General features: G+C 44.4%; 1 protein-coding gene across 3 annotated transcripts in view; it reads right to left on the bottom strand.

The window, feature by feature from the left end:
* Window positions 1-1,010: 1,010 nt before the first annotated feature.
* LOC117429953 (ras GTPase-activating-like protein IQGAP1) overlaps window positions 1,011-21,674 on the bottom strand; it is a 39,411-nt gene continuing 18,747 nt past the window's right edge. For 2 of the 3 annotated variants that reach the window (XM_058998856.1, XM_058998857.1), the window contains 24 exons: window positions 21,264-21,427; window positions 14,512-14,602; window positions 14,223-14,390; window positions 13,396-13,538; window positions 13,123-13,293; window positions 12,207-12,290; window positions 11,853-11,924; window positions 11,519-11,588; window positions 11,121-11,329; window positions 10,777-10,929; window positions 10,363-10,526; window positions 9,824-10,048; window positions 8,794-8,934; window positions 8,610-8,694; window positions 7,329-7,561; window positions 6,603-6,735; window positions 6,055-6,157; window positions 5,784-5,919; window positions 5,568-5,655; window positions 5,132-5,341; window positions 4,542-4,708; window positions 3,828-3,944; window positions 3,434-3,542; window positions 1,011-3,297 (listed from right to left, as the gene is read on the bottom strand). In XM_058998856.1, the coding sequence (XP_058854839.1) occupies window positions 3,184-3,297; window positions 3,434-3,542; window positions 3,828-3,944; window positions 4,542-4,708; window positions 5,132-5,341; window positions 5,568-5,655; window positions 5,784-5,919; window positions 6,055-6,157; window positions 6,603-6,735; window positions 7,329-7,561; window positions 8,610-8,694; window positions 8,794-8,934; window positions 9,824-10,048; window positions 10,363-10,526; window positions 10,777-10,929; window positions 11,121-11,329; window positions 11,519-11,588; window positions 11,853-11,924; window positions 12,207-12,290; window positions 13,123-13,293; window positions 13,396-13,538; window positions 14,223-14,390; window positions 14,512-14,602; window positions 21,264-21,427 (3,350 nt within the window). In that variant the 3' untranslated portion in view covers window positions 1,011-3,183. The remainder of the gene's footprint in view (window positions 3,298-3,433; window positions 3,543-3,827; window positions 3,945-4,541; window positions 4,709-5,131; window positions 5,342-5,567; window positions 5,656-5,783; window positions 5,920-6,054; window positions 6,158-6,602; window positions 6,736-7,328; window positions 7,562-8,609; window positions 8,695-8,793; window positions 8,935-9,823; window positions 10,049-10,362; window positions 10,527-10,776; window positions 10,930-11,120; window positions 11,330-11,518; window positions 11,589-11,852; window positions 11,925-12,206; window positions 12,291-13,122; window positions 13,294-13,395; window positions 13,539-14,222; window positions 14,391-14,511; window positions 14,603-21,263; window positions 21,428-21,674) is intronic. The other variant, XR_009308434.1, reaches the window with a different exon arrangement.

Raw genomic sequence — 21,674 nt, 5'->3', positions numbered from 1 at the left:
CATTTACAGACAACATCCTGTTCTCTTTTTTATAATTGTAGGCAGGCCAGGAGAGCTTTGATACTTTAGGTTGTCTGGCAATGCTTAGTTGAATATTTAGGGGTTAAACGGTCCTTTTTAAATGCTATACTTTATGATTGCATGTCTGATTTGAGACACAAGCTATTGTGTACAGTACATTTCAGTTTGTACCAAAGTTAGGCACATTCTAAGAGGGCGTTTGTTTGAAAATGTTGTTTTGATTATCAATTGAACTGACTGAGCAAACCACACAAGATAGGTAGAAAATATTTCAGGTTTTTCAGATGCTGGTTTAGCTGTGCAAGGTCCTAGCTTTACATGGCATGTCAGTGCCTACTCTTTGTCTAAATATAAAAATCAAAGATAAAAGAAAACATAGAAGTCTTTACAAAGGGAATATTGGTAAATTGCATGTGGATTTAATTCTACATGACTGAGGTTGTGACATCATAGGAATCACGGAGATGAGAAAGCAAGGCAAGGCGGGTGTGTGTACTTCAGGCGCCACTTGGGGAAATAATTTGCATAACTCAAAAGTGATTGGCCATCTTTTACTGAGGGAGGGGCCAACCTCCACAGCAGGCGTGGCTAAGATTTGTTATGTCAACAAAGCAAACTACAGGTAGTATTTCCATACACTGTCATTATTGATCAGACTTTTTTTTTTTCAAATCAGGAATTTATTTATGAGATTAAGCAACTTTAAAATCGTATTTTATGTAAAAAAAAAAAAAAAACTCCTCCCACTAACAGATGACTAATGAAAGAATCTGGCTGTATAACTTTTGTACAAAAACTGTTCTACAAGTTTGTGAGCCACACTTGAAGCTTGCACAGTGATTTTAGTGAAGTCGGTGATCATTGTGCCATGGCATGTCACAGCAAACCTTTTAAAGGAAACTCCCATTAATAGATGCACAAGTGTGTGTGTGCGTGCGTGAGACAGAAAGAGAGAGAACATATGAAAAAAAGAATCCCTCAACACACCATCAATTCTCAGCAATTTATTTTGAGCTGTTAAATACAGAACTTACTTTTTGTATTTCAAGGCACTACACATAATAATATTTAAACAAAATGCCACAGGAAGAAAAGAAAAAAAAAACAATGCTGATTACGTAACACTTCCGAATGTAAGTACAACTCAATGAGAGAGCAACACCAGGCCCGGTTTCATTTCGCTTTTGACAAGGGTAATGTGCAAGGTCTCGTTCTCGATACTACAATGAGTGACTAGCACTGTTCCTGACAGCCTGGATAGACACCACCATTACACAAATCAACATGCAGCAAGTCCCTTCCCAGGTTTTCAAAAGATCTTTTAGTTTCCCAGACTGTACATTCACTGAATCCCATTTGTCCTGCTTGCACAATAGAAGTTAAATCTGTCTCTTTCTGTTTCTTGCGCCTCACTTCCTGTGCAGCATGGGTGGGGGGGATATGCAGTAGAACAGTTATGTAATAATATCAGTGCGGAATATTATAATGTAACAAGAAGATCACCCCAGACGAGAATACACCCGGGTACATAATGACTAAAACAGGCTCCACTCAAACACCTTTCCCCTTTAGACTGCTTCCTTGAAGACCAGCTTGGTGATGGTAGGAGATATCAGACATATCTTACCTATTTTATCCTTTGCTCTTTATCGTATTGTTTTCTGTTTGAGTCATCACTTCCTGGTGCACCCCTGATTGTGCCTCTCAGAATCATGTCTGGACTCCAAGCCCTTCTGGTACATAGAGTGTAACCATTAAAACTTCCCCCTGAAACACACTGCTGTGGGTGTAAGCAATTCCTACATTTGCACTATGAGTAATACCACATAAAGCACTAGGGGCAGTGTTGCAGGGGGCAGTTTAACAGTTCATAAAGGCAATATAAAGAACACAAATATTTCAGTTAAAATAAATCTGATAGTATATACTCATACCAAATTGCCCCTTAAGCACACACTGTTTATACAAAACACATCGTTATACTTTTTAATGATAATTATTATTTTATTATTACTATTTCAAAAATACTAAAAAGGCACCGATCTTCCCAGTATTGGATCCCTAATCCTGGGTATCTCTCTAAAGCAACTGCAATGGAAGCAAGTAAAACATGATTTTCAGTTTCACCTGTAAACATGTGTGGATATTGTATGCAGCTAACAGAAAGTTTACCGAAGCAACACTGTCAACTTTATATTATATTTGTACTCAATTGCAGTATTTTAAGGGGAAGTCAAATGTACACCACCAATACATACATGCACATATTAAATAAATGAACCATATATTGTTTCAAATGTGATTGTCTCTTTTACATGATATATAGCTCCTCAAAATAATGTTTTCGTGCTTTAGCCATATATATATATATATCATAAAAGGTATCTAAGAAAAGAAAAGTGTTTTTTTTTTCTCTCTCTCAAACAAGATATAAAATTGCATAGAATGAGACATTTCAGTAAGGGTATACTGTATTTAAAAAACAAAATAAATGTCTCTGGCAAACAAAAGCAAATTTCAAGCACAGACAAACAAATGATTAACAGTTTTTTTCTTCCTTTACATAGAGTTTTTTTTTAACCATTCTGTGGTGGAACGATTGGGTTGATAAACTAATATACAGTATTGGGGGAAAGTGGAGTGATACCCTCCATGAGGGCCTACACACACCTGCTCTCTCGTTGAACAGCTGGGGCAGGAACAACTAACCAAAGAAAAGCCTCAGAAATGGTTTTTGAGATTGTAAAATCAAGTCAGCAGTGGTCCTGGTATACTGTATTGGCAATACCCAACACTGTGTGCTTTGCCGCTTCCCATATTGCTTCAAAACTGCCCTAAATGACCATCCCTAAATGGCAATTTTATCATAGTCTAACATAAGCAAACTTTCTTATAGGATGATGAAATAAAAAAAGCTTTCTACTAAAGAAAGTGATGTGGATTTTGAGACAGGTCTGTGCTACTCAGACAGGCCATGGGGGAACAAACTGGAGAACTCGCAAATATCTAGGAAAAGCAAATACAAGGCAAAGCGAGAGTTCTGATTGGAGAGGAAACTCCCCGGGGGCGTGGCCACGTGGCACGGTGCTGTGGTCTGTGTGGACGTGGCGTCTGGGGTACCAACATGGCGCTTTGTAAAGTGTCTGTGATCTCTGAGCTCGCTCACTTCCCGTAGAACTTCTTGTTGAGGAGGAAGATGAGCAGGTTGACGTTGACGGTCGCTCGGTCGAAGAGCTTCATCACAGCCACGCCCTCATACTGCAGCTGCAGCAGGTCCTGGGGTAGGGCAGTGAAACACAGGCGAGAGTGTGACACCATTATAAACAGGTTCTGATGAAAGGCATGTATCTTCAGTATAAAAAGGAATGTTCACATGATCATGTATTAGGAATGTACACAAGGGGTGGCTTACCTGGTAATGCAGCATCAAAGTCTCAATCTGCACTCCCATGAACTTGGCCTTCACCTCAAAGTCACCGACCTCCTCCGCTGGTGAGATCTCAAAGATTACATTCTTAAACCTGTGGAGGAGAGAGAGCAGAGGAGACAGTCAGAGAGAGAGAGAGAGAGAGAGAGAGAGAGAGAGAGAGAGAGAGAGAGAGAGAGAGAGAGAGAGAGAGAGAGAGAGAGAGAGACAGAGAGAGAGAGGGAGGGAGACCTAGAGAGAGAGACACAGACAGACAGAGAGAGACAAAGAGAGAACACAGGGTGAATGGGACAGAGAAATAAGAAAGAGGGGGGTGAGAGAGTGAGAAAGGGCGATAGTGAGAGATGGGGAGAGGTGATAGTGAGTAGAAGAGTCTCACTGGTTGGTCTGCAGGTCCTCGATCTCCATTAGCACCCCCTTCTCATGGAGCCGTGCCGCTGTGTATTTCTGAGACACCTGCTTGCTCTTCTTCACCTGGCCCGGCTTCTTAGACACCCTAAGGGGAGACCACATGTACTGAGTTCCACACAGAGGACATAGAGCACCCAGTCTCTAAGAAACACAACGACCCCCTAAACACATAGTGATACTGCTGAGAAATCCCATTTCCTTCTGCAAGTAAAACATGTTGAAAACACAACCGGAGTCCTAGATGACTAACAGGAACAAACATCCACCCTGCTGGGAATATCGCTTCACAGAGCAGAAATAGGTCTACTGCTCCCTGAGTCTCTGCGCAGCAAAACACTGAATTCCTCAGGAGATATGAGTTGATCCTCTAAACAAACATCAGTTTCTCAAGACTAGATGGACTAGATCTGTAGATTACTAAGAGAATAATTTTGCTTCTGTGAATATTCACTACTCGTATAAAAGTTTACCTTTGTATTTTTTCATTGTATTTTTTTTGCAGTTTGCCCATGCTTTCCCCATGGTTCTACTAAGCATGTACCACAGTTTACCCTGATTAGCCATGTTTTTTTAACATGCTATTCTTTACAATGCTCACCTGTGCATGGTTATTTATGTACTGGGGGTAGTTTCAACTCCCTTGCCCTCAGAGGAGGATTCTTATTTGCCCCAGGGTACTCACTTGCCCTTGCTGGCCAGGTTGTCCATGCAGGTCTTGATGTACTGGTTGTAATAGTCGATCTGCACTGCGTAGAAGCTGGACTTGGAGTTGAGCGCGCCGTTCGTCTGCTGCAGCTTCACAAGCTCCGCCTTCCTGCGCTGCCTGTACCGCCTCTGGTTGCGGATATCCTGGGGATTATTGAATGATGGAGGTACAGGTTACAATCAGTCTATCTCAATTTACACAATCATTGATCTTACAGTTAGTGTGCATTACAGCAACAAGGCTGCTAGCAGATATTTTATTTTGTGTTTGAAAATCAAGCAATGATCCCAGGTACAAATACAGAAACATACTATATAAACTTATTTTTTCAAACAAATGGGGTCACTATAAGTGGTTGAAAATACAAGAATAATGATCGCTCAGTGTGAAACACAGCATGGAAATGCAACAGATTAAGCTTGGAAAGGTGTGTAATTGAAATGTACTTGATCAATTATGTGGTACAATTACAACTATAATGAAGCAGGTGTGCCAAGGTTCAACTACAGTGACATAGTAATTAGAATGGATTACAAATGACACAATTCCAATTATCTGTCTGTTACCTTGGCGATGTCGTTGATGAGGTCCTGGTAGCGGTTCTCAGGGTTCACCTTGCCCATCTCCCCCAGGCGCTGCAGGTTGGCATGGATCTTGTCCTTCTTGCCCTGCAGCGTCAGGCTGTCGTCCTTCGCGGTCTTCTTCTGCTTCATCTTCTCTGGCGTCTTGGCGTCCCGGATTGCTCGCCGCTGCATGGCTCGCTGGTACTCTGCTTCCTGTGAGAAAACACGCAATAAGTGTTTGATAAGTATAAGAAGTTCCATATCTTCTTGGACTCTACAACTTTGCAAAATGACATTCTGATCGGTGATGGTCCACTTGGGCCCACATCTATTGGGTTCTACAGTGAGAACATACAGCACTACCCAGTCTCCCAGTACGCCGGAGTGAAGGATTGTACAGGGTATGCCTGGTTAAGGCTGATGATGTAATCACACTCACCTGCTCACTGCTGGCAGGGGTCTCCAGGATCTCTGTCAGGGTCTCTCCGGGTTGGAAACGGATCACATCTACAATCAGCCGCTTGGCGCTGCACAGATAACACGGGGGGGAGGCAGGGAGTGACTCAGGAGGGTTTCCATACTCACTGACCACAGGTACATACTGACTGGACTGAGGAGTAAACCAGCTTCCTGGATAACAGTAACCATCACCTACTTGAGCATGAGTGTCCTGGCGTCCATCTCTTCATTCTCGCTGCCCGGCACGTCAAACTTGTTGGTCAATGTGAGAGACACCTCCGTCTTGGTCAGCATGTCCCAATTGGGGTCCCCGGGGGACAGCGTGCCTTCCCCTGCAGCAGGAATGGAGACATACAGAACTTGAATGCAAAATACACAGAGTGAAATCGAGTCAGTGAGAGGTGGGTAAGGACCTCCTCTAGCAACTCTATTCAGTGATGAGAGACTATGGTGGCCACTCTACTCACCAACCATAGACTCTATGGTGGGGACCTCGCCAAGGTCCTCCAGGAGCTCGTGAATGGGGTCGTTGTGATCGGAGGCGATGGCATCCTGGTGATTCAGCAGGAGCTGGGGAGAGACACACAGGCATAGGGATGATAAGAGGGCAGGCGGAATATCTTGTTTAAGGACTGTTCATTATATAACAATCACTCAATCAATCCTTTAATTTTACCAGGTAAGTCAATTGAGGCCAGATTCTCATTTACAATGACAACCTGGCCCATGGTGGCCTGCGGGGGTTAATTTAGTCAGATTGATCTGTATTAGAGGTTAACTTAGGGTTTGAGTCCTGGAGAGACGTGCACTAACTCTTAGACATTTCCCATTCAGAAGTGGAAGCCAGCTTGAAGATGTGAGATGATGAGAATTGAAGATGGTATGGTTACAGAGAGGTGAGGGAGATGGAACACAGACACACCATCGCAGTTCAATATGCTGACGCTTGAATGGTATGAGTTTCATCATCTGCACCCTGACCCGTGGGCTCCGTAGCGGTCTGTTTGTTACTCACCGTGTGGGTGTTGATGATCTCTGCAATAGTGATGTAGATGACGGGCTTGGTGAGGGTGACCAGGTCCGAGTACTCGTCCACGTTGAACTTGTCCTCCAGAAGGGGGACGTCACAGGCAGCCAGCAGGAACCGTCTGCGCCGGCACAGAGAGACACAGACACCAGACAGCATTTTGTTACTTAAAATGGTTTGTCAATAAAGGTTGTACTGCTAATGAGGGACTTTCTGTGATAACAGGGGGTACATTTCAAGCAATACGTATGGTCACTCTTGTGGAAATGTTCTGATGGAGAAGCTAATGTACACAGGAGAGAATCTATAGGATTATTCAAAAGTCTGGCATAACACTGCTTTGTGCATGAGTCTCTCACTTGTGACAAGCAAAGAATGCATTACGAGAAAGATCTTATCAGTGATTTCTTAGACAAGTTGTACATGTTATAGATTTAAAAGCAGTACTTTTTGAAAGGTATATATTTAACCCTGAAAATAGTAGCAAGCTCAAACCTTGGAAAAAACATAACACTGTTGAAGACACCAGCTGAAACGTTTGTATACTTGACTTAGTTCTTTTAATCTTAGGTACTGCCTAGGCTTGAGTTGCTGATAAATTAGGATCATCAATTGCCTTGGAAGAAACTCTAAAGCATTTCGGGGCTTGAATTTTCTTGAGACAGATCTATAATTGCTGTATGTGGTGTGTATTCTTAGAGGGGTGTGCTGTACCTGAATTTCTGGTAGGAGTTGCTGAGGTACTCGTTGATATTTGCTAGGTGCGAGTTGTCTCCGATGAACATCTTGTTGGAGGCAGCGTGCTGCAGCATCTTGGCAATGGAGCCCAGGTTGCGCCGCTGGTCAGTGGTCAGCTGACCTCCCGCAGACATGTCGATGATGTCAAAGGCGTCAGGCGCTACAATGGCCGGGTTCATGTAGCGGTAATACAGCAGGTTACCAATAATCTGAAACAGACAGGGCAGTTCATCGAAAAACATAAAGCAAGTTACCAAGAATCGAGAGTGAGGATACTATCTAAAACACACGAACAAGCATTTCTTATCACTGCAGGGTGTGAGGGATGAGGCATCACTGATAACATCTGTGTGAACTGTATCAACATCTATGACTTCCTGCTACAAACCAGGAAACTCTACACAGCAAAACCCTGGGTTAAGAGTACAGAAAACAAGCAGCTTTTGATCAGTATAATACAGAACTGCTTATTCAACTCATTTTGAAATGGTTCTCATGATTCACATTAACAGTAAGAAAGTTACAGTTAATTTTATATATTTTTACTTAAGACGACATACCTAAACCAGGACACATTGCACTAAATGATACAGTGTCAATTGAATAATCTGTCAAGACTATATATATCAAGACTATGTGGTTGTGTGAAAGCAGAAGAGTTTGGAAGCAATACGAATGTGTGACCTGATGGAGATGTGAAACCTGTTGCTCACCTTCTCTGACCTGGGAGTCTGAAGCGCACTTTCCAATAGGAGAGCAAAGCTGCAGCGCAGGAGAGAGCGAGAGAGAGCGAGAGAGAGACAGACAGACAGACAGAGACAGAGGAGAAACAGCTTTGAATTAGAAACAAGAAGTCTCCCAGCAAGAAAACTGAAGGACTGCGAGAGAAGCGGAGACCAGCTGGGGGTGGAATATGTACCACCTGCCGTCTACAATAAAAACAGCTGCAGCCAACACTGTGAGACCTGGCCTGGGCCTGTGCCTGTCCCCAAATAACAAAAACATACCCGGTCTCAGAGAGCTATTAGAGAGGAGGAGGAGGAAGTGAGTAGTGCTCAATTAAGATCAGGTACAAACAGAAGTTGCTATTCAGGCATGGTGGAGGGTGGCTGCTAGGCAAACCTCCCCATTACCAGAGCATTACCAATGAACCTCCTTTAATCAGCATGCCCCACACAGTAAGAAAGACTGACGTGACACTGTGCTGTGTGAGTTGAGAATCTTCTCCCAGTGGTTTGGGAGGGCGGCAGGCGATACCTTTAAGAGCTCGTCCTCGGTGGCATCAGGGAACTTCTCATGCAGCGTGTCCTTCAGCACCTTGGCAATGAAGCGCATCCCGTACCTGAAACACAGCGGTGGGAGAGCCACGCGTTAACAGAGCCGACCCTCAGAGAGTTTGGTGAGCTCCCCTTCCTCTCCCCTCCCGAGCCCCCATACTCACGGGATCTTGTCCACAGAGACAGTGATGGCTGACAGGAACTTGTCCGTCACGGTGCGCATGTGCTTGATGGAGGCGTCGAGACGGGTCCGTACCTCCTCGTGACTCAGCGCCTGCTCTGGGGTCACGTCGTAGGGAAGCTTACTGAAAAACGCACAAGGGAACCCGTTACAGAACACTGCAACCAATACAAACACGCAGCTGAAACCTGGGAGAAACACAACACTGCTGAAGGCACCAGCTGAAACGTTTGAATACTTGACTTTCAGTGTTTACTCCAGTCTTTAATTAACTTTCATTTGAGTTAAAAACACCTGTTAATTTTACAAAACTAGAACCAAAGGTATATTTCTCAAGTCCTCTTCAGCACTCTCAGTGTGCTTTGTTTCTCATTAACATGAGCCCATTAAAGACAGGAGTAAACTCTTTGAGAATACAGCATTTAGTTTCTTAGAAGTTCTATCTTTTAATCTTAGGTACTTCCTAGGCTTGAGTTGCTGATAAATCAGGATCATAAATTGCCTTGGAAGGGAATGGAAAATATTTCAGATCTTGAATTTTCTTGAGGTAAATCTTTTAATTAATGACCTATTATTAGGGCCCTGCGTTTTTCAGTTTTTTTAACCTGTAATTTAGTCCTACAGCCCCAAGATGTCGCTATAGCCTCCACAGTAAGCCACGTAATGAGCAATCATTAAACAATCATCTCATGACATTACTTTAACCATTTGAATTGATCATCCCATTAGCACAAAGCACGTATTAGCAGATTAATAAACATAACACTGTAGGTGGCTACTGACCTTTACTTAACCCTAACATCCCTGTGAATACGTATAACAGGATTTTAAAAAGGAAGTTTTTTTCAATATTATTTCAGAGAACTCATAAGTCTAAATACATTATTTATAGGTTTTAATTTACCAGTACATTTTTACACAAATCATTTGTTGAGAGAGACAGAGACAGAGAGAGGAGAGAGAGAGACAGAGACAGAGACAGAGACAGAGAGAGGATAGAGAGAGCCCCCTACCTTGCCTCGCCAGTCTGAGACTCCATCTGGTTGACCCAGCTCTTGTAAATGTCCACGGGATCGGTCTTGATGCTCAGTGCCTTGTCATCCATGGTCTCCTTGACGACGGGCGCCAGGATCTGCCTCAGTGCATTCTGGCCCCGGGCCCCGCGGTTAAAGCTCACCACCATTTTGATAACGGTGGGGTTCCCCGTCACAATCTCCTGGATCTGGTCCACCTTCGACCTGACAAAGTCAACACAAACAAATGGTCAATAAGATTGAGTCGGATTCATGTACAGTTTCAAACTAAATGGGTTTAGTTCACAAAACATTTACCCCAGTGCTAAGTTTCCAACTGTTTCTTTCTAAACACCATGTTAGTGTGCCATGTTACAATGCTTCAAATAAACGTCATTTTGAGCTTCCACAGCACGTGGACCCAGCGGTGTTTTCTTAAACAATAATCATATACAAATTCACCTTTTCATTTTATAGTGAACTTCTAATAACACACATAAATAGGTAATGCATTTATCTAGTTTATCCGGGGCTCATACTTGATCTCCTCCTGCAGTGCGGTCTTGAAGAGCTTCAGCAGCAGGTACTCCTCGCGCTGGTTGGAGGCGTAGTTGTACAGCGTGAAGATCACAGAGTCCATGAACTTGGTGGACTTGTTCTGGGGCATCTGGAAGATCAGCTTGGCCAGGTAGGTGGGGTTTGTCTGCAGGGAGGGTTGGAGGAGTTGGAAAACAATTGCAAATACAGCGCTCCCGATTCTTTATAGTCCGGGTTTCTGTTCTAACCAGGGCTAGCACATCTCCAGATGTGTGTACAAACGTATTGCAAGCCATAATGAGAGGTATCATGGACTGGCTTTGCATACTCATTTTTTAAAGCTGCATTGCTTTCCAGTGCACATATTCCAAGTCCGAATCTGATCAGAGGTGTATTAAGAGACAGTGCAGTGTTACCTGTAGCAGGTAGAAGAGGAATTGGTAGGCCTCAAGTTTCTCTCGTTTTGCCTTGCTCAGCGCCTTCAGCCCGCCTTGCTTGTTCATCATCATCATGTCGGAGAGCTGCCCCTTGTTCTTCTTGGTCAGCTTCTTACTGTGAGACACCACCTCCTGCACAGAGAGAGAGACACACGCAGTGGGCAGGGCTGCGCTACTAACTATCACCACAAGAGGGGGCTCAGAGAGACCCCCCTCTTGTCATCTAGCTCAACGCAGCAGTACATTTTCCCTAAGAACAAGGAAATCATGGTCAACAAACCACAGTATGGAGTGGCATCCAGTCTCTGGTTGGACTGGTTTACCTGCAGGGTGATCTTGTTCTTGACCAGCAGGCCGATCTTGATGTCCATGAGGTTGAGGTCGTTCTCTAGCTGCTGATTGGAGCGGATCTGGGTCACGACCTCCTCGCGCAGGCGCATCAGCTCCAGCTCCTCCTGGAAGTCCTGGTCACTCTGGTCAAGCAGGTGGACGAACTTTCGCACCACCGCCATGGGGGGATCCGCAGCGTTTACTGAGGGGGAGCAGGCATGAGAAGAAGGGTTTACAACAAAGCAACGCTTCCCAACGTCACTGTCGACAGATTGGAATGAACAGCGTGTACTCCTGGTGGTGCAGCCAGAAGCAGTTTAGAGGAGAACATAAATAAGACAGAGCGAGGACAGAAAGATAACGAGGGAGGGAGACAGACAAAGATACTCACTCAGTGTCTTGTAATCATCTCTGGCCTTGTTGGCCCGGATAAACGCCTGGATTTTTACTATATCATCAATCTGCAAGACAGAACACACAGCAAAGGGAGTTTGTTTTTAATATGCTTTACCACACCCATCTGTATCTTACCATCCTTGTCAAATCTTCTTTCCACTATGATTTACTACACTATTAAAAGGCAACACAATTACCATACATTTTTGTGAGAAAGCTGAGATTCTAAAAGCAGAGATTCTGCCCAGCTGGTACATTCCCTGCTAGTAGAATTTGTTTTGCAGATCTGCAATGGTGTGTTGTGCTTATCAGTTTTGTAGTTCACTCACGTGGTCACGGAAGTACTTGAGCCGGTCCTGGTATCTCTTCCTGGCCTGGTGCATCCTCACCTTGGACTGGATCTGAGAGGCGAGAGCGAGAGCGAGAGAGAGAGAGAGAGCGAGAGCGAGAGACACACAGTGAGCACAGCACTGACTCAGCCAGAGGCACATACAGTGCACACCAGCTGCGTTTACCATAATCACCTTAGAACCGCATGCATGGGACTGACAGCACTCACGATAAAAACTGGATTGGCTTAAACTGCTAATATCCACCTCTGGAACGAAAACACACAAAAGACCATGCTGTACACCAAGCACACTGCAAAATCAGCAGACAACCCACCCCCCCTCCTGTGTTACCTTGGTGACTTCCTCGGTGTGGTCTTTCAGGTATTGCTTCCTGTTCAGGTAATTCTTCCTCTGCTTGTAGCCTCTCCAATGAGACTGCAGGGGGCGACAGAGACACATAGGGCATGAGCTGGGGTGTGTTTCGTATATTCACATGTGATAGAGGAATGTGTTACAGCTGTACAGGGGGTAGTTAAGCAGGGGGTATGTACTGTGGACCTTGCTTCTTGAGGTAGTGGAGGAGAAGATTAGCATTATAAAGTAAAGTAATGTGATACTTTAGTGGTGTGTGTACTTATATCCCTGTGCAGTAGTTCACCTGTACCCAGGTGACAGTGTCCCTGTGCAGTAGTTTACCTGTACACCGGGTGACAGTGTCCCTGTGCAGTAGTTTACCTGTACCCAGGTGACAGTATCCCTGTGCAGTAGTTTACCTGTACCCAGGTGACAGTATCCCTGTGCAGTAGTTTACCTGTACCCAGGTGACAGTGTCCCTGTGCAGTAGTTTACCTGTACCCAGGTGACAGTGTCCCTGTGCAGTAGTTTACCTGTACCCAGGTGACAGTGTCCCTGTGCAGTAGTTTACCTGTACCCAGGTGACAGTATCCCTGTGCATTAGTTTACCTGTACCCAGGTGACAGTATCCCTGTGCAGTAGTTTACCTGTACCCAGGTGACAGTATCCCTGTGCAGTAGTTTACCTGTACCCAGGTGACAGTGTCCCTGTGCAGTAGTTTACCTGTACCCAGGTGACAGTATCCCTGTGCATTAGTTTACCTGTACCCAGGTGACAGTATCCCTGTGCAGTAGTTTACCTGTACCCAGGTGACAGTGTCCCTGTGCAGTAGTTTACCTGTACCCAGGTGACAGTATCCCTGTGCAGTAGTTTACCTGTACCCAGGTGACAGTGTCCCTGTGCAGTAGTTTACCTGGATGCTGGTGATGGCCGGGCCCTGTCTCTTCAGGTAGTTGAGGCGTTCTGTCTGCCCGTTCCTCACCAGGTATCCTCGGCAGCGCGCCTGCAGCTCAGTGATCAGGTTCTCATTGGCCAGCCAGAGCTGCTCCCGGTTGTAGGCAGACGTCACTCCAGAGATGGTAGCCTAGTGGAGGCGAGTGGGGGAGAGGTGAAGGGTGAAGCCTCAGCAGTGTGAAGGGAAAGCTGGATTGAAACATTCAAACAGCCCCTCTCTGTGCAGTCTTACCTGGATGTCCTCCCGGCCCAGCTGCGTGTTGTTCTCGATGAAGTTGGCCGGCTCCTCCCAGCTCCCCTCCCTGGTCCGGATGTTGAAGTAGTAATCATACCCTCCCTTCACCCAGTGCTTCACCCAGTCACTGCCATTGTCACCTGGGGGGGAGATTTCTATTACTTATTATTACAGGCTTCATACTGGTCAGTAGCATGAGACTGGTTTAAGAAAGGGAAAACACACCCCATAGTTACCAAAGCACAAATAAACTAGTCAATTTGTAGCTATTTGTTTTTACATTGTTTTTTGTTAGTCTAGCCCGTGAAGCCCAAGGATGGTCCTAAAAATAAACCATCTAACAAAGCAATAGGAATGAAAGGGTTTATTCCTAGAAGATTTATTAAAAATCTCTGAAACCTAACAGACAAGCAAGTGTTCAAAAAGCAAAGTAGTGTGTGTGTGTGTGTGTGTGCATGTGCATCAGTGTGTGTGCGCGTGTGTGTGCGTGTACGGGTGCAGGCTCGTTTATTATGCTTATGGGTCTAAAACCTGACAAAATGTTTAAACATATATTTCGAAACATACTGGTAAACCATTTTAACGCAGGAGTAATGACTTTACAGAACTTTCATTATTGTGGTGATCCATGTCCTTCTGGAGTACAACAGTAAATCTACAATATATATCAATGCAAACACTATAAACAAACAAGTCTGTACATTTGTGTGTGTGTGTGTGTGCATGTGTATTTAGGTGTGTGTGTGTGTGTGTATTTAGCTGTGTGTGCGTGTGTGTGGTGCGTGCGTGCGTGTCTGTGTTCTGAGCTCTCTCTGTCTGTTCACCCTCGTCCTGCTTGCTCTTCTTGAGCACGGCGAGGTCTGCCTGGTACGCCTGGTCACACTCGGGGGTCACTCCGTACAGCCCCACGTCGGGGGAGCGCAGGGCAGTGAGGGTCTGAGCCGTGTCACCGCGTTCCACCGCCTCATTGATCCCCAGGATCCCCAGAGAGACTGAGAGAGAGAGAGAGAGAGAGACACTACAGCACTCTGATTGAGAGTGAGGGGAGAGGGGCTGAACCTCTCAATGATTCATTATGAGACAGGGTTAATGAAGGGCAGGGCTGGCTCTTACACTGCTGTGAGTCCTCCGTCTCCTTGTTAGAACTGCACACACCGTCCTGGATCTCATCCAGCCAGAGCACCGCAGAGTCGTCCTGTGTGTCCTGGGGAGGCAGCACAGTTTACTTTATATCAGAATTGTATTGAGAGTCCAGTAGTCATTACCACACTGCTAGATGCCAGCTACGCCAAGCTAGAAATTCCAGTAACCTTAGAGCAATCCAATACAAGAGTCATTCTCATGCACAAAGTTATTTCTTTATCTGAGAGGGGCACCCCCAGTTTCACAGTATGTACATGTATACATTTTGATTTATAATGTATTTAAAATGAATTCATGAATACAAAACATCTAGAAAGAAACTTAGACAGACGTTCTGACGCGTGCTTTCACGAGGGAACATGTATTTATTTGTGAATTTCAGTACTATTCTATGCTGTTCACAGTAAACTTTATGAATGAATTCATTCTCTTAGAGGTTTGGAAAGAAGGTTAGAGAGCTCGACTCCAACACCTTTCTGCTCCACAGCTCTTTCATCTTTTCAGTGTCTCTACTTTGTATCTGCTTGGCAGTCGCTGTGACCTGTGACTTCACTGAGCTGTCCCAGCACTGCTCACCACCCTCCAGTGGTTCTGGTGACTCAGCCTGAGCGATGTGTTAATGGAGATGCATTGCTAGAGACAGGCCCTGCTGCTTCCTTCACAGGGGCTCTGTTCTTACACACATCGCACAGCTGTCTAGCAGGACTGACTCAAACACACACAGATTTCTCATATTCTGAGCCATCACAACTGTTATGCAAATGAAATCTTTCACAGAGGAATACAATCCTTTTAGGAGCATTAAACTAGCCAGAAACTACTCTGCTGCTTTCTCCCAGCACCCTACTTTTTTCTGCTTGTTTTATACCGTTTTAATTGTTTTATTCCATTCACACTATTTGCATTTTCCCATTACAATATGGACAATTATGACCCTTACATAATATCAGCCACCAGATCCTTTCTAATGAATCATCATGTAATCAGATGACCCCCTGCATTGACTTCCCTTTTTGCCTGAAATTGATTGTTCCGGAATGTCTAATTTTGCAGCGCTGGTTCAATTGGAGCCACATAAAATAGGGATGGAACAATGAATCAGAATCTCAGGGACCAACACATTAGATTGAACAGGCTTCTGTTTGGATTACATGTTTCTGTAGCAGAATTCAACAGCGGAGTCCAACAGCACCAGCAATCTACCCAATCAACCCTAACAGAAAAAAGTCCTGCGGTACTAAGTGGATCAATTTGGAGAGGTAGGTGTCTGGCCGATTCACTTTGAGTGAATGCAAGAGCATGATGTGCCATTGATGTCTCTCTTTCCTTCAGTGTCTGCAAGGCATGACTAATCCCATTACAGAGAGACCCCCTAATCCCATTACAGAGAGACCCCCTAATCCCATCACAGAGAGACCCCCTAATCCCATTACAGAGAGACCCCCTAATCCCATTACAAAGAGACCCCCTAATCCCATTACAGAGACCCCCTAATCCCATTACAAAGAGACCCCCTAATCCCATTACAGAGACCCCCTAATCCCATTACAGAGAGACCCCCTAATCCCATTACAGAGAGACCCCCTAATCCCATCACAGAGAGACCCCCTAATCCCATTACAAAGAGACCCCCTAATCCCATTACAGAGACCCCCTAATCTCATTACAGAGAGACCCCCTAATCCCATTACAGAGAGACCCCCTAATCCTCTGTTAGTCCCTCTGTCCTCCACCATCACTCAAAAGCACCAGTGTGTGTCAGAGTTTTGGAGCATGGGATCTAAGCAGCACAATAAAAATTCCTGTATGGTGTATTGCCACATAAAGAACAATACCTGCAACAGTCTAGAAGCAGTTAAACAGCGAGTCCCATGCAGGGGCAAGTGCTTACACCAGATGGCTCCTCTGAGCTGTCAGTGCCAGAAAACAGTTGCCTCAGTTTCCGGAATGAGACACACTGTCCTCTGATTGGACAAGGACACAGAGCTCTCTTTGTGCAGCCCCTACCCCGCCGAGAGAGAGAGAGAGAGAGAAAGAAAGAAAGAAAGAGAGAGAGAGAGAGACTGAGAGCGAGAGAGACAGACAGAAACACACAGGGCTGCAGACACACATTTATTCAACGGGTGTGGAATTTATATGTATAAATTGATTTACTGTATCAACACTGGTGACAGCTAACAGTCAGGACAGCTTGCATTAGTTAGTCAGAGATCTGTGGATAATTGTATTAAGCAATTCTTGACAAACAAAGCGAATACTCTAAGTAAATGAAAACCAATCCCCAGTAATTGGTAATCATTACTTATAATTGAGTGATTATTTTATTTAGCGTGTGTAAACATGCAGTGAACTGTGCATTACTTAGCTTCCCTTTTCTAGGCACACGCACACACACACACTCACACACACACACATACTCTAATAACTACCCAGTTCTGACTGCTCCGTGATACTACTTCATTAGTGGTCAACCTCAAGAATGCCCTTGGTTTTCTTGAATGTAGGCTGGTCTGTTTACAGTAAAGAGATCTGAACGGTTTCAGGAGTAACTAGTCAGCAGGGGAGAGGGGGTGGGGATGAGCAGAAGAAACATCTCAAAAGTATATTAAGATTTGAGTCTGATTTCTGATCTGAATTGAGGAAGTGAGCGAGTGGGTGTGGCGCCACAGAGTTCTACATTATCTTTTAGTTTTAGTTGATACGTGCAGAAAATGAAGGCTGTGTCTCTCTACCCTTAAACTATAATTGCAACATACTACTATCCTCTCAGAGTTGAGCAAAGTATTGATTTTTTTTTTAAAAATAATTGACTACATATGAAAATATTATTCATTTCGAGATACTTTGTAAGCATTTCCCCTAATCCTGTGGGGTATTCCCCGGGCATTGAGACCCACAGAGGCTACATGGCTAGAAAACTGCGCAATTCTTTATGGACTTCCCTTTCATTTTTTAATGAAAGTCAGGGGAGGGGGGCATTATGCACTATCCTCCCTGAATATAACATGATTACGTGCCTTTTAAATACTATACAGAATTGGTTTTAGCTTCAGTGGTACAGTAGTTAAATTATAGCAAGAAGATCATTTAACCTGTTCTTGTCCCTCTCTTATTCGTCTGTCTGTCTGTCTGTCTGTCTGTCTCTCTCTCTCTCTCTCTCTCTCTCTCTCTGTCTCTCTCTCTCTCAGCTGCTTGCATTTTATTGCCATACTTTGTGCTCCAATCATTTCCTCTCTAACCCACTTCCTGTCTTGTAAAAAGAGAAGTCCATTCGTTTCTGTGCTTGCTCAGAGCTGCAGTCTACAGAGTCCCAGCAGCCACCAGTGTAGCCTCTTCCTGTGTGCTAATGTGTTTATTCACAGGCCAGGTCAGCCCTCAGGAGCCGGGTCAGCAGTATCTGTGCTGTAAGAGGTAGTGGTGGTGGCTCAGTGAAGATCCAACACCCTGGCTGCTCCTGGGTACATGTTAGGACATCCTACATCTGATTAACCAAGTCTCTCTTTGTGGTATTTAGTCCCAGTGCTGGTAGTTTCCAAGGTAAGTGAATGATGTTAGTCAAGCTAACCTAATATATACAAGGAAACACATTGCTAGCGCTGCTCATAATGTAGGTGCACAGCCTTGTGGTTTGTGAAGTGTGAGTTTAAAAAAGTCTTACTGAAAACAAATAAGGTTATATATATACAGTACTGTGCAAAAGTTTTAGGCAGGTGTAAAAAAATGCTGTAAAGTAAGAATGCTTTCAAAAATAGACATGTTAATAGATTACATTTATCAATTAGCTAATGCAAAGTGAGTGAACAGAAGAAAAATCTAAATCAAATCCATATTTGGTGTGACCACCCTTTGCCTTCAAAACAGCATCAATTCTTCTAGGTACACTTGCACAAAGTCAGGGATTTGTAGGCATATAGTCAGGTGTATGATTAAACAATTATACCAAACAGGTGCTAATGATCATCAATTCAATATGTAGGTTGAAACACAATCATTATCTGAAACAGAAACAGCTATGTAGGAGGAATAAAACTGGGTGAGGAACAGCCAAACTCAGCTAACAAGGTGAGGTTGCTGAAGACAGTTTACTGTCAAAAGTCATACACCCTGGCAAGACTGAGCACAGCAACAAGACACAAGGTAGTTATACTGCATCAGCAAGGTCTCTTCCAGGCAGAAAGGGGTTTCCAGATGTGCTGTCCAAGCTCTTTTGAAGAAGCACAAAGAAACGGGCAACGTTGAGGACCGTAGACGCAGTAGTTGGCCAAGGAAACTTACTGCAGCAGATGAAAGACACATCATGCTTACTTCCCTTCGCAATCGGAAGATGTCCAGCAGTGCCATCAGCTCAGAATTGGCAGAAAACAGTGGGACCCTGGTACACCCATCTACTGTCCGGAGAAGTCTGGTCAGAAGTGGCCTTCATGGAAGACTTGCGGCTAAAAAGCCATACCTCCGACGTTGAAACAAGGCCAAGCGACTCAACTATGCACGAAAACACAGGAACTGGGGTGCAGAAAAATGGCAGCAGGTGCTCTGGACTGATGAGTCAAAATTTGAAATATTTGGCTGTAGCAGAAGGCAGTTTGTTCGCCGAAGGGCTGGAGAGCGGTACACGAATGAGTGTCTGCAGGCAACAGTGAAGCATGGTGGAGGTTCCTTGCAAGTTTGGGGCTGCATTTCTGCAAATGGAGTTGGGGATTTGGTCAGAATTAATGGTCTCCTCAATGCTGAGAAGTACAGGCAGATACTTATCCATCATGCAATACCATCAGGGAGGCATTTGATTGGCCCCAAATTTATTCTGCAGCATGACAACGACCCCAAACATACAGCGAAAGTCATTAAGAACTATCTTCAGCGTAAAGAAGAACAAGGAGTCCTGGAAGTGATGGTATGGCCCCCACAGAGCCCTGATCTCAACATCATCGAGTCTGTCTGGGATTACATGAAGAGAGAGAAGCAACTGAGGCTGCCTAAATCCACAGAAGAACTGTGGTTAGTTCTCCAAGATGTTTGGGTCAACCTACCTGCCAAGTTCTTCAAAAACTGTGTGCAAGTCTACCTAGAAGAATTGATGCTGTTTTGAAGGCAAAGGGTGATCCCACCAAATATTGATTTGATGTAGATTTTTCTTCTGTTCACTCACTTTGCATTTTGTTAATTGATAAATATAAACTATTAACATGTCTATTTTTTAAAGCATTCTTACTTTACAGCATTTTTTTCACACCTGCCTAAAACTTTTGCACAGTACTGTATGTATGTATGTATGTATATATATATATATATATTTTTTTTTTTCTGGTATTAACAAAAATAAACTTCATCAGCATTGTCATTCCATTCCTAACTGAACTGAATTAAATACCGTAACCGTGCAAATGCACAAAATGGTCTTTTTCCAGTAGCCCCCTCGCATGATCATTTGCCAGCGCACACTGGTGCGCTTCCAATTTCTACCTCTAATACAATCAGAGTTATCGTGGCGATTGTTTGTCAGGAGGGCATTTTTTGCCCCGTCATTGTGTTTAAACCCCTGGGGATGCCATGGCCAGCTGCAGTTTTGGAAGCTGGGAGCGTCTCCATATAAGGAAACGTTTAGGGAGCCAGACCTGTAAATCACTCCCCTCTCAGACCGGTCATGTGTCACCAGGGAGGCGGGACTGCTGGTTTTTAGGGAGCTCGTCATCCCGAGGAAATGCTCTTGGCACAGATCAGCCACCCAATTCCCAAATTACTGTTATTATGTTTGGACTTTGATAACGAAGAAACAGCAACACTCTGAATCAGCCCGAACATTCACAGCTTCCAGCACATGAAAAACCACTGCAGAGCTCAGCTACAGTCAGAGCAGTGCACTGGGGCAGACATCAGGGGGCAGGTTAACTGCATGATCCCTGTGTATACAAGAACTAACGCTTATGCCGGGGAATTCTCCATTCTTTATCCATGTTTATAAATACGCATGCACGACTTTGAGAATCTGAAGTTAGGAATATATTAGTCAGTGGAGTCTTTTTAAATGCAGCATTTATCACAATCTGCCATCACCGGACAGACTAACACTACTCTGAAGGGCTGGAGGGCAGGGAGGATTCAGTATTCATTAGGTTCAATTTGCTGTCACTTCAGCTATTTACTGTATTAGATTTCCTAAACCATATATATTTGTTCTTATACCACAATAACACAGTTAATAGGAAGCATCTTTGCTTTTGTTCTCCTTTTTGATTCCTTTAGCCCAGCACTACATTTAGAACACAGATAACAGGAACCGCTAAAAAGCCATTAGTCTCAACAAGCCAGTGTCCTCAACAAGACAATGACCCACTTTGTGTATTCACTAGTTTAGAGAAGCTGGGTTTCAGATCAACTAATTTGGAAAATATGAAATAAAAACAAAAAAGTCTCGACTTAAAAAACTTGCCAATCAAAGAGATGCATTTTGTCCAGAAGAAAGTGTATATGCTACTATATGGGTGAGGTTTTCCAAGGCTGTGCAAGTCTGGACGAATCTGGGACCCACTTACAACTCAATGTTCCTAAATTACAACCCTGAGTTGCCTAATGAAGTGGTCAGGACATGTCAAGACAGTATATGAGTCTGATAAAGGTTCAGCAATGAGTGAGTACAGCTGTTTGTGTGCCACCTGTAAAAGTGCAATTTGTTGTTACTACAGAAACCAAGCCGCTGAAGCTAGGCAGTAATCTCGGGTCCGTACCTGTGCCTTCTCCCTGCGCGCCCGCACCAACGTGTCGTGGTAGTGCTGTGCCACCGGAGGGTGCACCTCGGACAGCTTGGCGGCTGGGTGCTGCAGTGCTGCCAGAGTGGTCTGAGCATTGCCATGATCCAGAGCCTCGTTAATGAGTCCAATGGCAATGATCCCTGAGAGGAGGAGAGAGACGGGGAGAGAAAGTCAAATACTGCAACAGAACTCACATTCCTTCAGCAACAGGATGATCCCCTGGCTCACAGGACCTCTCCTACAGCCCCCTCTCTTCCAAGCCTTCCTGTCAAATAGGATCAATAGGATCACATTCCCAGTCCAATGGAATCATTCCCACCAGTTTCTGGGTCCCCTGCCCAGTAGGATCTCTTCTCAGCCCCTGTTCAAGAGGATCCCCGTGTCTAA

This window comes from Acipenser ruthenus, chromosome 24 (genome assembly GCF_902713425.1).
Source record: "Acipenser ruthenus chromosome 24, fAciRut3.2 maternal haplotype, whole genome shotgun sequence".
Lineage (NCBI taxonomy): Eukaryota > Metazoa > Chordata > Actinopteri > Acipenseriformes > Acipenseridae > Acipenser > Acipenser ruthenus.
The sequence above is the reverse complement of the archived record's forward strand: the minus strand, read 5'-3'. Positions and strand labels throughout refer to the sequence as shown.